General features: G+C 45.9%; 2 protein-coding genes across 6 annotated transcripts in view; both read left to right on the top strand.

Moving 5' to 3' along the window:
* LOC137420740 (uncharacterized) overlaps positions 1-3,768 on the top strand; it is a 99,147-nt gene extending 95,379 nt beyond the window's left edge. For 4 of the 5 annotated variants that reach the window (XM_068106072.2, XM_078772359.1, XM_078772360.1 and 1 more), the window contains exon 3: positions 1,229-3,768. In XM_068106072.2, the coding sequence (XP_067962173.2) occupies positions 1,229-2,784 (1,556 nt within the window). In that variant the 3' untranslated portion in view covers positions 2,785-3,768. The remainder of the gene's footprint in view (positions 1-1,228) is intronic. The other variant, XM_078772361.1, reaches the window with a different exon arrangement.
* Positions 1-17,219, top strand: part of LOC137420741 (uncharacterized) — a 211,194-nt gene that overhangs the window by 98,253 nt on the left and 95,722 nt on the right. The window lies entirely within an intron of this gene.

Below are 17,219 nucleotides of genomic sequence, written 5' to 3'. Positions count from 1 at the left end.
ATCGAGTTAAAAATAGTCAGAATTTGAGCAAATCTGTTTCATTCGTTTGTTAATATGCCTCATCTATTGACAAATCTGCAATTATAATTTTTTTTGAGGTTCAAATGACCGCGGGAGATCGCGTTATAGTGATGACGTCCTGGAAAGACGATCGGTGTGTTTCTTCTTCTTTCAGCAATAAAGACTTATAGCTTCGAGACCGTACATCCAATCATCTTGAAAGTTTGCACACTTGTTCCGCCTGATGAGAGCTACATTGCATTAAAAACTCAAGTCGATCCATGCAGTGGTTGAAGAGTTACAAGCTTTTTAAAATTTAACTTCCATTATTTATTGCGGCCAAACCATGTGACTTATCAAAACGTCTCAAGTAACGTTGAAACATACCCCCATGAGGAACATTTGTGTAAAGTTTCCACTCGATATCTCCACAAATTATGGAGGTGATTCCATTTCTAGTTTGAGCTTTAAAACGTCATAACTCTGAAACCATGTGTCGGATGACGTCGTGCTCGCTGACTTTTTTGTTCGTCATGGGTATGCGAATATGCATGCCACGTTTGGGCTCGATCCGTTCAGCCATTGCGGAGAAAAAGGGGTTTTTGTGTTTTTTCACAGAAAACAAGATGGCGGCCAAACCATGTGACGTATGACTTCGAAAATTTTTGCATTCTGAGTTTTTTTAAACTAAGCATCTGTGAAAAAAATCCCATTTTCGGGGGAGAAAATTTTTTGTTTGACGAATTCTAACCTCTTAACGTTAGCATTTTTAATATACTCGATACACATGGCTTTTGTTCCCGTTGAAGAGTTCTTTAGAATGAGCCATTCCTCAAAATTTTTCCATTGAGGCGTTTCGGAGATACAGAGGGGAAAAGTTGAATTTGTTTTACAAGATGGCGCCCATACCACGTGACCTATGACGTCATAATTAGCATTAAAAAATTCTCAGAGCCGAGACGATCATTTGATGAAAATTTCCTGTCAATCCGACCAGCGGTTGCTGAGAACATTAATTATGAAGTTTTCGGAGGTGCAAAATAGGGCGGAAGAATAATAATAAGAAAAACTCCAGCAGTAATAATAGGTTACTTTCCATTTCATGGAGAGTAAACCTAATTAACTTGCAATGTTTTGTGTTGAGAAAATATATAATTTTCAGAAATGTGTGAAATATTTTACATTTGATTTTGACAAAAAAAAAATGGTGTGTTCTTTGTTTCTGTAGAACAATCCAGAAGTAATATGGGACAAATAAGGTCCAGTCGCAGTTTGACAGTGAGGAAGAAGCCTTTTTTGAAGAAACAATCACGAAATCAAGACTCACTTCCTATAACATACAAGTGCATGTCTGGGCCTCGCAACACCAAGATTTATATTGAATTAAACAAACACAAAAAGGTTCTCGAAAGGCGAATGCATTATAAGTGTAATGTGTGCAGAATGGATTTTGCTTCAACGAGTAACATGAAAATACACATGAGGATCCACAATGGAAAACGCCCACAAAAGTGCTCTGTCTGTGATAAAGGTTTCTTGACAAAAAGCAATTTGAATAAACATGTGAAGACCCATGCAGGAGAGCGGCCTTACAAATGCTCGATATGTGATGAAGGTTTCTCTCAAAAAGGCGATTGTAAATTACATATGAGGATCCATACAGAAGAGCGACCTCACAAATGCTCGATATGTGATAAAGGTTTCTCTCGAAAAGACCATTTGAAATTACATATGATGATCCATACTGGAGAGCGCCCTCACAAATGCTCGATATGTGATAAAGGTTTCTCTCAAAAAGGCGATTTGAAAATACATATGAGGATCCATACAGGAGAGCGACCTTACGAATGCTCGATATGTGATAAAGGTTTCTCTCAAAAATGCGTTTTGAAATTACATATGAGGATCCATACAGGAGAGCAACCACACAAATGCTCGATATGTGATAAAGGTTTCTCTCAAAAAGGCAATTTGAAATTACATATGAGGATCCATACAGGAGAGCGCCCTCACAAATGCTCGATTTGTGATAAAGGTTTCTTGTCAAAAAGCAATTTGAAATTCCACATGATGATCCATACAGGAGAGCGCCCTCACAAATGCTCGATATGTGATAAAGGTTTCTCTCAAAAAGGCGATTTCAACGTGCATATGAGGATCCATACAGGAGAGCGACCACACAAATGCTCGATATGTGATAAATGTTTCTCTCAAAAAAACGGTTTCAAAGTGCATATGAGGATCCATACAGGGGAGCGACTTCACAAATGCTCGATATGTGACAAAGGTTTCTCTCAAAAAGGCGATTTGAAATTACATTTGAGGATCCATACAGGAGAGCAACCACACAAATGCTCGATATGTGATAAAGGTTTCTCTCAAAAAGGCAATTTGAAATTACATATGAGGATCCATACAGGAGAGCGACCCCACAAATGCTCGATATGTGATAAAGGTTTCTCTCGTAGCTTCAATTTGAAATTACATTTGAGGAACCATACAGGAGAGCGCCCTCACAAATGCTCGATATGTGATAAATGTTTCTCTCAAAAAAACGGTTTCAAAGTGCATATGAGGATCCATACAGGAGAGCGACCTCACAAATGCTCGATATGTGACAAAGGTTTCTCTCAAAAAGGCCATTTGAAATTACATATGATGATCCATACAGGAGAGCGACCGCATAAATGCTCGACATGTGATGAAGGTTTCTCTCGAAAAGGCCATTTGAAATTGCATATGAGGATCCATACAGGAGAGCTGAAATCTGAAACACCAGGATAGGAAAAATGAGGTTGAGAGGATTTCAAGATTGAAGAAACCTGAAATTGCACCAGTGATAGTCGGAGCAACAGGGAATCCGGATGATCAAGAAAAGCATAACTGAGAACTTAAAATGCATTCCGGGGAATATCACAGCAAACAAGCTACAGGTGGAGGCTGTCAGAGGTTCAGTGAGGATTCTAAAATGAGCCCTTGGAACAAAGCTACGAGGATGAAGTTTCACAAACTGGTTCATGAATAATAATCCTTTACCGAAAAAGAAGGTGGAGATTTTGAGTTCTGGGGGAACTTCCTCTCATCTCCTTAAACCCACCTGTGGAGATAACAACCAACGAGGGTGTCCTTACAAATGTTCTACTTGTGACAAGGATTTTATTTCTAAACGGAGCTTGAACTTCCATCGTGCAGCCCACGCTGGAGTGCTCGCATAAAAAGTGCTCTGACTGTGGGAAGAGTTTTGCTGTTAATTGTTTGTTAAATTCACATAACAGTACCCATACTGGGTTGTACGTGCCCCCTTCCCCCCGCCCCTTTCCCCCTTGTAAGCGATCCTCAGCAGTCGACAAGGTATTCAGTGAACCAGTAAGGAGAAAGCTATTGTGAGAGCGTACAGCCCTTTGGGCATATATCTTGTCAGCACAAGTCCTCAGAGTACCATCTGTAACCCCGACAACCAGCCAACACCCCCGAACCAGCATTTGAGTTTTTTGATTGTGACCAGTGTTTAGGAATTTTCCTTTCTGTATGATTTAGTTGTTTTTCGTGTCCCTTTTTGTTTATTCTCAGATGGCATCTTTCCATGGCAGTTTGAACATCAATTTCTACTCATTCTTTGTTGTTGTCTGTATTTCTTTGCCATGTGTGATATGGGGAGAACACCCTTGTTGTAAAATTGTTTATCCGAGGAAGACTCCTGCCCATGTTTTTCATGAAACTTGAATTTGTGAGGCCTTTTGCAATAAAGAGAGGTCCACAAAGCACAAATGCAGTCTGTGTTATTGTGAATATGGAATGGCACATTATGATGAACTAGCAGAGTACCCGCCCCACGGGCGACCCCACGGGTGATGTTGTTCCAAGCGTGCAACACATTTTTCTGCCATCGGATATTTTCTGCTGACAACTACATTGACTTGGATTTCTTGCTGATTTCCTTTGATAAAATTGAAATTACTGATTTCTGTTCAACTTAGGTGTCCTTTGTTTTTGAGGCATCTCAATTTTCCAGAAAAAAAACAAAAAACATCAAACGTCACCCGAGCTAACAATAACCACAACCAACCCACACCCACCTCTTTCCACTTCTCCGCCATCCTCTCACAATTCCCCTTCAACCATCACCCTGGCTAACAATACCCATGAACAACCTACACCCCTCACCCCACTCCACCACCTTTTGGCCAAGGCTGATCTCAAAAATAGTTGGTGGTTGAATTCAGTTAGCGGATATGGAAATCCAATTCAAATTTCAAGTCAATCGGATTAAAATTGAGGATTTTAGAGATTGAAAAAAAGTGTATGTATGTGTTTGTGTATGTATGTGTTTGCATATGTATGTGATTGTGTATGTATGTGTTTGTGTGTGTGTATGTGTTTGTGTATGTATGTGTTTGTGTATGTATGTGTTTGTGTATGTGTGTGTGTGTATGTGTACGTATGTGTTTGTGTATGTATGTGTTTGTGTATGTATGTGTTTGTGTATGTATGTGTATTGTTACGTGTTCCTCCCGGACCTCCTGGTCTCGGTATACCTCCGAACCCCGGGAGGAATCACGGCAGAAAAATATATATTACTCCATGTCAAAATCGAGATCGAAACCACACCAATGGTTGCCAACAAAAAGAATATATTAAAAATCACACTGGAATAATGATACAACCATGATAGCCAGCCATCATACAATCAATCTTCGGATGGTACCCTCTGTTAAAGTAATCGAACTCACTGTTCCCAGTACATGGAAAGAACCTCTTCAATGTCTCTATAACCTTCAAGGCGAAGTTGGTTCGCTCCGGCGATCGTTAGAACAATGTCCGATCAAGAGCAACCGAGGCGTAGACGGTCGAAGCGACACAGAAGTCACGTGGTCCAACACCCAGCAAACTCACTGTAGAAAGGCAACTCCCAAAGACGCGATCCAGACGTGCACCTGCACCGTTCAATCAGTGAACCGCAGTGCAATCTTCAGACGCCGCTTTATTGCACAGCTGTCCCCGGCAAACCACCGGAGGATAAGCCCAGCTGACGCGACCAAAACCTTTTCCAAGGAAGGTAGCGCGCGGGGCGAAATGGCGGACGGCCCTCACTCGAGCCAGAGCTTCTAGGCAAGGATTCTCCGGAATCTCAATGCCGATACCCGTCTACGCAGGCTTCACCATACTCCGGTGATATCACCTATCGCTCGAACTTCCTTTCAAGGACCCAAAGTCCACTCGCAACGTTCGCTCAACCATGCTCTGTTCAGAGCTTCAAGGCAAGTCTTTCACTGTCCTTATGTCTTCTTCTTCTTCCACCCTTTTTCTTCCGGGTCACGATCCGATTTCCTGTCTCATTTTTACCATGAGCGCTTTTAACCTTTTAACCACAATAACCATTTCCCTTAAACAACAATACCCATAATACTTAGAACCCACAATAACAATAATAACAAAAATAATAATAATAATAAGTGCCGAATCCATAACACTTTCCCCCTCAAGAAAGAAAGTTTGAACACAGCGAAAACTTTCTTTGCCGGCAAACTCTTTAAACAAACAAAAGTAAACTCACAACCCCAAATCACCAATTCCCATGAGCAGCAAATAATATCTCCCAAAAATAAAGCAACAAACTTCAACCAACCCACAGAGATTTCCAACATTAACTGACTCTGGACAAAGCGTCAGCCACGACATTGTCCCTGCCTTTTACATGTTCAATTTCACCGTTGGACTCCTGCAAAGCCAAACTCCATCTCATCACCCTCTGACTTTACTTTTCGTTTCTTTTGAATGAAGGTTAAGGGGTAGTACTCAAAAACCCAAAGTCAAGCAAATCTACAGCACTTTTCCCCGAGAAGCCGAGCTGAAAGCCAGGTTCCATGGTGGTTGGGTGGTGAGGCCCGGAAGTATTCACTACATGGTCGCCTTTAGGAACGTGGAGTTCACGGTTAGTCCGTGCAGGAAAGTTCACTACATGGACGCCTTTAGGAACATGGAGTTCACGGTTAGTCCATGCAGGAAAGTTCACTACATGGACGCCTTTAGGAATGTGGAGTTCACGGTTAATCCGTGTCGGGAAGTTCACAACATGGACGCCTTTAGGAACGTGGCGTTCATGGTTAATCCGTGTAGGAATATTGGCTCGGCTGCTCCGCAGCATTCAGTGCTTCAACTCTTTCTAACTTTCCTAACAATCACGGTTGGACCAGTTGTCACTGTAGTCACATGAATAGCGGTCTCCTTCTCGGCCACTGCTCGGATAATCCTTCCTTCAGGGGCTGCCGTAACTCTGGGAGCCTCCATAATAATATTGATTGTGGCCACCACCAAAACTACGACTCCGTGGTCCTCGTCTGTAGATCCCACGGCACCTATGAAATGCCTTCCCTACTGTTATGGTCTGACCCTCCAACTCCTTGCTATTCAGATCCTTTTCTGCCTCTCTGGCGTCCTTTGAGTTTTCAAACATGACAAAGCCAAACCCTATTGACCTTTGTGTCTCCCTGTCTTTTATCAGCAGCACTTCCAAAAGCGGTCCATATTTGCTGAAGGCAGACTCCAGAACCTCTTCCTTTGTTTTGAAGTTCAGTCCACCTACAAATAACTTGCTAAATTTGTCGCCATCCCTAACTGGTGTGGTGTTATTTTCCCTCCTGGGCTTTTTAACAACCATCTGGTTACCATAAACTTGACCACCGGCCAAATCATTCCCGATAACAACAGATACTCCCTCTACAGGAAGCGTGGCTTGTAAACCGACGGTGACCGGTCCTGACACCAAATCGGACTCCAAATGGATGACATGAAGTTTAGCACTAACACAGCCACCAATCCCCTGTAAACGAACACTATCACCAGTTGCCGTCTCCTCTGACAATGGCAAGATGCCTTCAAGCATTAAAGATTGATGTGCTCCTGTGTCCCTCAATACCCTCACAGGTCTCCGGTTAGTCGAGGCTCCATCCAGTGACACAAACCCCTCTGAAATAAATGGTTGGTAACCCTTTTGAGGGCGATTTCTCACAATGGCCATTGCATTTGGAGTTGTACTCGTCGAACTCCGTTCCTGATTTTCCCTTTTCATGGTGTAACACTGGCACATCAAGTGTCCAGGTTTATGGCAAAAAGCACAAGTAGGCCCGGAGGAGAACCTCGTGGTCTGCCTCGAGCCCCCCGGAGGATACGTCTGCCTTGGAACTGTTGTCTTCTCCATTTCTAGAAGTCGTGGTATCAGAGTGGTCCTCATAGTCATCTCGAGGCCGCCCCTATGAATTTTCGTTCTCCGCCCCTGAGGTTTCATAGCTCCCTGGCTAGGTCTAGGCAAGAAGTTAGGCTTGTGGAACCCCATCCTGTGAGTTAAGGCATAGTCATCTGCCATGGTTGCTGCCTCATACAACTTGGGTACTTTCCTTTCCTCTTGATGTACTTTAATGTCCTCGTGGACACACTGCTGGAATTCCTCCACCAGGATCAATTGTCGCAATAGTTCGAAGTCTTTCCCAACCCCTTTGGAATCACACCACCTATCAAACGTGGTTTCTTGCATTCTGGCAAACTCCACATGGGTCTCACTCTCCCTCTAACTGGCATTCCGGAATTTTTGCCGGTAAGCTTCAGGGACCAATTCATAGGCTTTGAGAATGTTTTTCTTCAATACCTCATAATATGCACATTGGTCAATCGGTAAAGCCGAATAAATATCTTGAGCTTTACCCACCAGAACACTTTGCACTAATATGGTCCAGGACTCCTCAGGCCAGTTTAGCAGTTGAGCCACCTTCTCAAAGTGTGAAAAAAAATTGGCTACCTCCTTTTCATTGAAGGGTGGAACCAGCCTTACATGTCTGCCAACATCCCAGGTGTTCTGACTAGGTGTCGAACCAGTCGGCATGGATGTTACCTCTCCCCGTTCTTTCATTAAATCCAGCTCCTTTAGTTTAAGTTCCTGCTGAAGCGCCATTTCACGGTCCTTTAACTCCCTGTCGGCTTTTCTCTCCTCTGCTTCGAGTTCCCTTGCAGCTCTCCTTTCCTCTGCTTTTTTCTCTTCTAACCTTTCCTGGAGTTCTCTTTCAACTCTCCTTTCCACTGCTCCTTCTTGTACTTTTTTCTCTTCTAACCTTTCCTGGAGTTCTCTTTCAACTCTCCTTTCCTCTGCTTGTTTCTCTTCTCTTCTCTCTTCTGCTTTCCTTTCCTCTGCTTTTAACCTTTCCTGGAGTTCTCTTTCCTGTGTTGCTCTTCTTTCCTCGCTCTGCAATTGCATCTCCATTTTTTGGAGCTCACACATTTTCTTGTTCCTCGGGTAACCAATCCCAGGCTACCTCTTCCCATGTTCCTAATCCCACCATAGATTGTATCACCACTGTCTGCGTCTCTGCCTTCCTCATAGTAGTTCAGACCTCCAAGCTAAAATGTTTGGCCAATTTCAAGAGGTCCGATTTTACTAACGCTCTGAACTGTGCTTCACTAGGGGTCACTGCAAACTTCTCTGCATCAAACTCCATGGTGACCATTGTTAACACCTGTTAACCTTCACACAAGAAATTTTAAAAACAATTTTTTTTGGGGGGGGGAAATTTGGGAATTCTGGGAATGTTAGGGAATTCTTTCCCGGACTAAATTTAGGGAATTTTAGATCCCGGACGCAGACCCAATTTCGAGCCCAAGAGTTTCAATTGGACGAGCCCCCAATTTCTGTTACGTGTTCCTCCCCGACCTCCTGGTCGTATACCTCCGAACGTATACCTCCGAGTGTAAGGACTCAACAAGGGGGCGTATACCTCCGAACCCCGGGAGGAATCACGGCAGAAAAATATATATTACTCCGTGTCAAAATCAAGATCGAAACCACACCAATGGTTACCAACAAAAAGAATATATTAAAAATCACACTGGAATAATGATACAACCATGACAGCCAGCCACCATACAATCAATCTTAGGATGGTACCCTCTGTTAAAGGAATCGAACTCACTGTTCCCAGTACATGGAAAGAACCTCTTCAATGTCTCTATAACCTTCAAGGCAAAGTTGCTTCGCTCCGGCGATCGTTGGAACAATGTCCGATCAAGAGCAACCGAGGCGCAGACGGTCGAAGCGACACAGAAGTCACGTGGTCCAACACCCAGCAAACTCGCGGTAGAAAGGCAACTCCCCAAGACGCGATCCAGACGTGCACCTGCACCGTTCAATCAGCGGACCGCAGTGCAATCTTCAGACGCCGCTTTATTGCACAGCTGTCCCCGGCAAACCACCGGAGGATAAGCCCAGCCGACGCGACCAAAACCTTTTCCAAGGAAGGTAGCGCGTGGGGCGAAATGGTGGACGGCCCTCACTCGAGCCAGATCTTCTAGGCAAGGATTCTCCGGAATCTCAATGCCGATACCCGTCTACGCAGGCTTCACCATACTCCGGCGATATCACCTATCGCTCGAACTTCCTTTCAAGGACCCAAAGTCCACTCGCAACGTTCGCTCAACCACGCTCCGGACAGAGCTTCAAGGCAAGTCTTTCACTGTCCTTTCGTCTTCTTCTTCTTCCACCCTTTTTCTTCCGGGTCACGATCCGATTACCTGTCTCATTTTTACCATGAGCGCTTTTAACCTCTTAGCCACAATAACCATTTCCCTTAAACAACAATACCCATAATACTTAGAACCCACAATAATAATAATAACAATAATAATAATAACTAGCCGAAACCCGTGGAACATCCACGGAAGGGAGGATGTGGTGTATGGATAGAGTGTACCATTATGGATGGCATAGGGGATTTGCTTGTCCGAGTAAGAGTTAGGAAGAAAGATGAGAATGAAGAGTGCGTATATGAACAATGTATTTATTGCAATCTACTTAAATGACAACGCTACGATATACTTTTGAAAAATGAATGGATTCGTAATAGGAATCGGCATAGCACCACTCTGGCCATTTTTTATGAGACTATATGGTGTGGGTTGGATTTGTGTGAACAAAATCAAGAAAAAGGCGACACTTTGTAGAATCCAACTTACACTGTGTATAAAGTGTCACCTCCTGACTTTGTATTTTATATTGTTAGAGACAAAACAAACACAAAATAACATAGCCACATACCAAAAACGTGTATTTTCAATTTTCACTTGTGCAAAAATGCTACTCACAATTACATCGCCTGTGCGTCGGCCTGTGATTGAGCCAGAGAGTTGGCCTGTGAGTCAACTTCCTTTCCAATGTCTTCAATACCTCCGAACGTATACCTCCGAGTGTAAGGACTCAACAAGGGGGCGTATACCAAGAGTATACCAATTGTTGCGCAAGAGTTGAAATACTGATTGTGCATGTGTAAAATTATATGAAAGAAGAACATGCATATCAATAGACGATGCCATTGAAAAGGAGCGCAGCTGTCAATAGAAAAGGATGTCTGACATCAATTTGACATTATTGCACAGGAAATGACAAACAAAGAAACAGTTCATTTCCATCGGGTAATATTACGATGAGAGATCAGCCGATACCTTTATTATGTCCATCAGCATCCATGGCACTTAGGAAAAAAAAAAACGTGGCATCAGCCAGCCGCAGCCAACTATCACGTACCGTCTCGAAGTCAATGCCATCCTTTTATCTCTTCGTATACACCTTACTGATTTCTACCTTATCGTGAACAGGGTAAAGCCTACTTTGATAATCATGAACGGTGGCAGATGCAGGAGCGAAACGTATGCATAGGCCTCGGCCCTACCTATCCAGTTGTTGTTTCCGTTGTGTAAGGGGGGAAAAAAACAAACATTTTGGCCTCAGACCTTTGAGAGTACGTCGTTCCGTGAACTTTTTGAACGGGCCTCGTATGCCATGCTTCGTCAACGTAAATGATTTGAAGGATTACCTTAAGCACCGTGAATAGAGCAGATACTGATAGGCTGCTGATCGGTTTCACTTCGTTGTTATCACAGTATATGGAAGAAATTATGGTAAACCCACCTGATGAGGTTAGCGTACACCGCCATCGATGACACTGGCACAAATGGCGGAATAGATGGATTCTTCTTCATCGCATTGCATCGCATTCTCTTCCTGTGAAACTGTTTCATAGAACTGTGTCGTTTATGTACATTTTTATTTTATTACATTCACGTAGTTTCACATTCTTGACTTCGTGGAGCTTCAATGTGGTTCAAAAAAATAAAATAAAGATGGATTCTTCTTCATCGCATCGCATTCTCTTCCTGTGAAACTGTTTCTCCATTTAACGTTTCCAAAATCAAAACTTCAAAAACTTCTTCACTTCGATTCGAAAAAACTTCAAACTTCAAAAAACCGGCCAAACTCCCGCGCGGTGGCAACCACATCAAAAAGAGCCTTCCAGCCAGTGCGACGTCAATCAACGCCGAGGTTTTATTTCAAGGACTGTTGATGGAGCACAATTTGCCTCTGGCCCTAAATGACCATTTCTCCAAGCTGGTCCCGCGGATGTTCCCCGACAGCGAGATCGCGCGTCAGTACGCATGTGGTCGTACCAAGGCGACTCATATTACGTGCACCATCGCGGGTCAGTCAGTTGATCGCATCAAGCAAAATGATGATGATGCACCTCTACGAGGGAAGGAACCGCAGAAGCAGAAAAAAGGTATATAAACATGTACATGACGACCTAAAGAATAAATGCTAGTTTAATATTACTTGAAATAATACTGTTGTGGATATGAGAATGGTTTTTTTGTTGTTGTTGTTGTTGTGTAAATTGTTGTAAAATATCGCCCTCCTTACTCCAGTGTTGTATAAAGGTCAAAGGGCGTTCCCGTAGTTAGTTCCATAAAGCATACATGAAGGACACCATAATATCCCTGTTCAGTAGTTTATTTCCTTATTCTGTGTATTAGGTTAAGGCTTTGTCTTCCATTAAGATGACACTCCATTGCACCAAGTGAAATAAGATAGATCCCCTTTCATTCCCATTCCCAAAACCTCCATTTCCAACTGCGTCATTGCCAAGCCTCAAATGCCAGCTACATCCCCTCCAAGCCTCCATTGCCAACTGCACTGGGCAGTTTGCCAGGTTTGCTACAGCTGTGGGTTGTTGATTTCGCCCCAAAACCACCATTAAGCATGTGCTCAGCTCGGGGAAGAAGGGCGTGCCCGCCCATCGTCATCAAGGGCGGAGCCAGAGGGCCGTGCCGACCAATCAGGGCCGAGGCGAGCTGACCGATGGGCGTGTCCTGGACACTAGCGGCTTGATCGCCTGAGGCGTTATAAAAGCGCGTGCAAGCGCCAAGTTGTGGTTGGACCAAGCGAGAGACGTGCAAAGAGAGGCGCGTCAGAACGTTGGTTGGTGGTTGGTGGCGGAAAGAGAGTTGGTTGCAAAAGAGAGTGAGAGAAGTAAAGAGAAGTGAGGCGGAGGGAGGCAGAGTGAAGCCAAGAAAGACAGCAAGCCTTGTGAGGGTTGAGTTGAGGAGGAGCACAAAAAGGGACACCAAGAGTTGCGTCGACGCCACCGAGGTTTTCCCGCCAAGAACGCGAGGAGTCGGAGCTGTCACCTCCAGCCCTGCCGTTTGCAGGGACCTCACCCTTCCTCCCCCTCCAGCCATCCACCTCCTGCCATTCCTATCATGATCCCCCATGTAGGTGTGTTCGTAGTCTGTCTTTTGTCATGTCCCTGGGTATAAGTAAGCTTGTATAAGTTAATATTTGCACTGTGTCACCTGCTTTTTCCATTTTCCCTGTATATAACCTTGACTGCTCCTTTTGCTTAGTGTGTGTAGATAATAAATCCTGTTACTCTTCTGTATGTCTTCTTCTTCTTCCTCTTTACATTCGGTCGCTTTAGAGGTTTCCGTATTGAATATCTGTGGCGCGATTTTGGCCAACGTTCAGGAATCGGGTTAGTCGGGGTAACTGTTAGGGCCGCGGTGCCATCCGCTCGGCAAACCAACATCTTATCCGCGGTCCGTAACAATTGGTGTCGGGAGCGAGATTGGACCCGAAGCGCGCTTAACGCGATCAAAATTACGAGCTGCTGAAATTTGTTTTGTTTTAAAGAAAAACCTGAATTTTGAAATCGCACCATGGCTAGTCAAGGCGATCGGATGCCGGTGGGGGAATTAGAAGAGGGGTTAGGAGTAACCCAGGATCAGAGGGAGGAGAGCAATGAGGAGGTGGTTGAGGAGGTGTCAGGCGCGCAAAATGGCGTCCTCGCGCACGCGGGTGTAGCGGCACCAAATTTAGCGGCGCCCGTGACCGTAGCAGCACCGGTGGATTCGAACCTTTTTTTGCTACAAATGGGGGCCCTTATGGACAAAATGGGTGAGCGAATAAGGGACGAAGTGAGGGCTGATAGTGAGCGATTGAGGGACGAAGCGAGGGCTGACAGTGAGCAATTAAGAGAAGGGTTGAACAATAAATTTGAGGGGTTAGACAATAATTTTAAGGGGTTGGACAGTAAATTTGAGGGGTTAGACAACGGGATAAAAGAGGTGAAAAATGGGTTAAGGGGGTTAGAAAACACAATGGACGACAAATTGCGGGAAGTAGGGGAGCAATCCGCCCGGGAAATCAAACGGATGGGGAACCAGATAGAGGAGGTGAAAATCGGGTTAGAAGGTAAATTGGATGCTCAGAGGGATGAATTGGGACAGATGAGGGTGGCATCTACAAAAAAGATGGAGGAGATGAAGGAGGAGATACGACGAGATGTAAGCGAGGAGGTCTCGGGGGTACGCGAGGAGGTAAAGCGAGGTGAGAAGCGTATGGAGAAAGAGGTGAGGAATAATACGGCTAGGTTACAGGGGGGAATAGAGAGTCTGATGAGGGGAGTAGAACAGCTGACAGTGGAACAAAAGGAACTCGTGGACCAAGTGGAAAAGAACACTGCAATAATCGGGGGGTTAAAAGCGACACAAAAAGACATCAAGAACGAATTAATAGCGACACAGAAGGAATGTCAGATGGTACATGAGGGGTGGACGAAGAGGTTGGAAGAGGTTAGAGAAGTAATGGAGACGAAGGACCGGGAGGTGAGGACGCACATAGAAACGGTCAAGGTGGCCTTAGAGGACGAAATTGAAGGGGCGCACCGGGAAATGAGGGAGGTAAAGGAAAAATTAGAGGAGGTGGAAGAAGGGGTGAGTGAAATTAAGAAGAGACGGAGGGAAACTAAAAAGGAGATGAGGGAGGAAGTAATGGAATTGGTACAAGGTCTGTGCTCGAATCATGATGATGTGCTCACTAACCAAATAAAGAGTTTGCAGGTGGCGAAGGAGGGGCGGAGACGAGGTGCCAAGGTGAGTGGCGATATATTCGGAAATGTATATGGTGTGAGGGAAGCTTCAGTCGGCTTGGGGGTTGATGTGGACCCGGGTGTTCGTGAGAGGCCGCTGGTAAAGTGTGCGTAAAGGGGTGACCGTGTTACGAAGCGCGAGTGTGATACCGAGTGCGGGCGAGAATGTCCGACTCTGGGGTGTGTGAGGAAAAAGTGCGTGCCGAGGAGTGAGTGTGCTGTCGAGAGTGAGTTGGTCGTAGCGCGTGTGCGGGGGGGCACATGGAAGCGCGTCGTGGGGAGTGTTACAGGGGATGTAACGGAAGCATGCACGCCTGTGGTGAGTGTTATGGAGGGTGTAACGGGAGAGTGTGCGCAAGAGGATGCGCGAGAAAGGTGTGTAACGGACGGGTGCATGAGGAAAGAGTGCGCTGTCAAAAGTAAGGGTGAGTGCACGACCGAGTGTGGAGGTGAGAGTAGTGAGAGTGACACGGAGCGTGAGTTGGTTGTGGCAGGTGAGAGAGGATGTACACCTGGAATGGAAGGATGCACACCTGGAATGGTAGAGCGTGTGTGGGAATGCACACTGGAATTGGTAGTGAGGCACGTGGTTGGGTGTGCAAGTGAGAGCACACCTGTGGTTGTCACAGAGGAGGTGACCGAGGAGGGGGCGCGAAGAGGTGTGTTGGTGAGGTGTGCGAACGACGAGTGTGTGCAGAGGTGTGCAGTGGTCAGGTGTGTGACAAAGTCTGTAAGCGGAATGAGTGTACCTGGGTGTGTCAGGAAAGGTGCAATGACAAAGGGCATGGAGACAGCTGGATGTATGAGCAAGGAACGGGCTGCGGGGTGTGAGCATGCAAGTGGAGCATCGACGGTAACCGGGTTAGCGGTTAGAGCGACGTATACCCGAATCGGGCCTTCGGTGCGAACCGGGCAGCTTTGCGTGCCGCGGGGATCCGCGGCGGTTTCGAAAGAACCGCCGTGCGAGACCCACGCCGCACCGCGCTTTGAACGGCCGCGTCCGTGCTCCACTAAGCAGAGCGGACAGCCCGATAGGGAGGGTCGTCATGGCGACCCCTTTTTGTTGAGGTGTTCCGGCAGGTCGAGATCGGGCCATTGGACGGCTCTGTGCCGAGATGGTGCGTGGGATCTCGGCCCGGGTAAGCGTCCTTCCCTTCACCGAGTGTCGGACGCATCCAGCCGCCGGCACCAAGCAACCCGCATTCATTGCTCGGCTTTACGAAGCCGAGCTTTAGAGATGAATTGGCGCACCGAGAGGCTCTAGTGAGTAGACTGTGATGATGAGGATAGTGTTTTGGACCCGAAATTAGAAAAAAAGCGAAACTTGATGATTGGCAAAGGATTGGCAGAGTGATGATTGGCAGAGTGATGATTGGTAGTGATTGGCAAATTTTTAATTGGTTGGAATTTGGAGAGCAAAATTGGTAGTGGAAGATACCCGATGTGGTGGGATGGCAACTCTGCCATCTCTCACAGCGGGGGCAAAGGAGCAATAGATTTATGGGGTTTGGCAGTGAAAACTAGCCCGGGAGGGTTAGGATATTGTGTGTAGGGATCTAGAAAAGATTGACCTTAGGGAACGTTAAGATTAGGTAGTGACAATGATACCTGTAGTGGGGACGCAGGTAGGTTAGTGTGGATGATAATGACGTGGTATGTGCTTAGTTTAAAGGGAAGACGGGGAGCACTAAGTTAGCAGGGCAACAGGTAGATTAGATGATGCCGTGTGAGTGTTGGAGGTGTACTCAGAAGTGTATTGTGAAAAGTGTGTGAGGAACAGGTGTGATTGCACAGGTGTGCAACTGAACAGGTGTGTGGAGCAGTGTATGAGTGAGAGAAGGTGATGGTGCGTTGTGTTGACCAAATGGTCCAGGGACCAAGGAGGGTGCAGGTGGCACCAGGTATGATTGCACAGTTGTGCAACTGCAGAGGTATGGAGAATGGTTGTGTGAAATACATGGAGTGTGGAATACATGGAGTGTGGAATATATGGAGTATCGGAATGGATGGTCGTGGAGTGAGTATGGTGGAAACTGTGGAGTGGAGTGGATGGTGCGAAGGTGTGAATGGGGGAAGAATGGACCCCCATCATGAATACCCGGGGAGGGTAGTGTAAGTGTTAGGTAGAGGGTATAGGTAAATTGTGGTTGGATATTGGCATCTGTGGTGCGAGGTGAAAGAATGGTACTTGGATGGGTGCATTAGTGTTGTGGAAATGGCTGGGCGTGTAGCCTGTTAGTGTGTGTAGTTGGTTTGGGCACTCCACCACTGTTAGGATGTCGGCCAGGTGAGGCCACAGGTGGGCTCTGGGAGCCGGTAGAGTTGTTGTGAATGGGGCCCGAGGATCCGGAGGACGGACCCGGGTAGCCCAGTGCCAGAGGGCACCGAGGGGTGACAGAGCCAGGAGGGGCCTTCCCCAGTTAGTTAGGTTAGGGTGAGGAGCTAGGTAAGCTCGGGTGGCAACTGCAGTGGTGGAGGTGTGCAGGTGGGTAGGCCTGCTGGGAGAGCTACACACCCCAGTCCTGAAATTGTGCAACGGCACACGGAGATGAATCGGGGGAGTGAGACCCCAAATTGATGAAGCACCACAGTTTGGTCAATGGGAATTGGTTTTTAGAACCCATCGTGTAAGTTGGCCAATGGATTGGCAGGGAAGACCCCGGGAAGTGTAAAGTGTGTTAAAGTCATTTAGGAAGTAGTTAGGATTAAAGATCTCCTCGCACCATCTACATCCACTCACCTGGGATGACGTACCTCCACACCATGCCATGTTTTATTATTTTTATGATGCAAATGTTTGGACTGTGAGACGCATCATGACGTGGGTGTGACATTGTGCTTGTTGTTCCATCTCTCCCTCCTTATGAGGATTGATGATGAATTGGTGATGGCAAATTTGGATAGAGGGATTGTGGAGACGAATTTGGTATAGGGGAAATATGGGGAAGACGTGACATTAGCGACGAATTTGTAAATGTG

The sequence above is a fragment of the Myxine glutinosa genome, chromosome 2 (assembly GCF_964187855.1).
Source record: "Myxine glutinosa chromosome 2, kmMyxGlut1.1, whole genome shotgun sequence".
NCBI lineage: Eukaryota > Metazoa > Chordata > Myxini > Myxiniformes > Myxinidae > Myxine > Myxine glutinosa.
The sequence above is the reverse complement of the archived record's forward strand: the minus strand, read 5'-3'. Positions and strand labels throughout refer to the sequence as shown.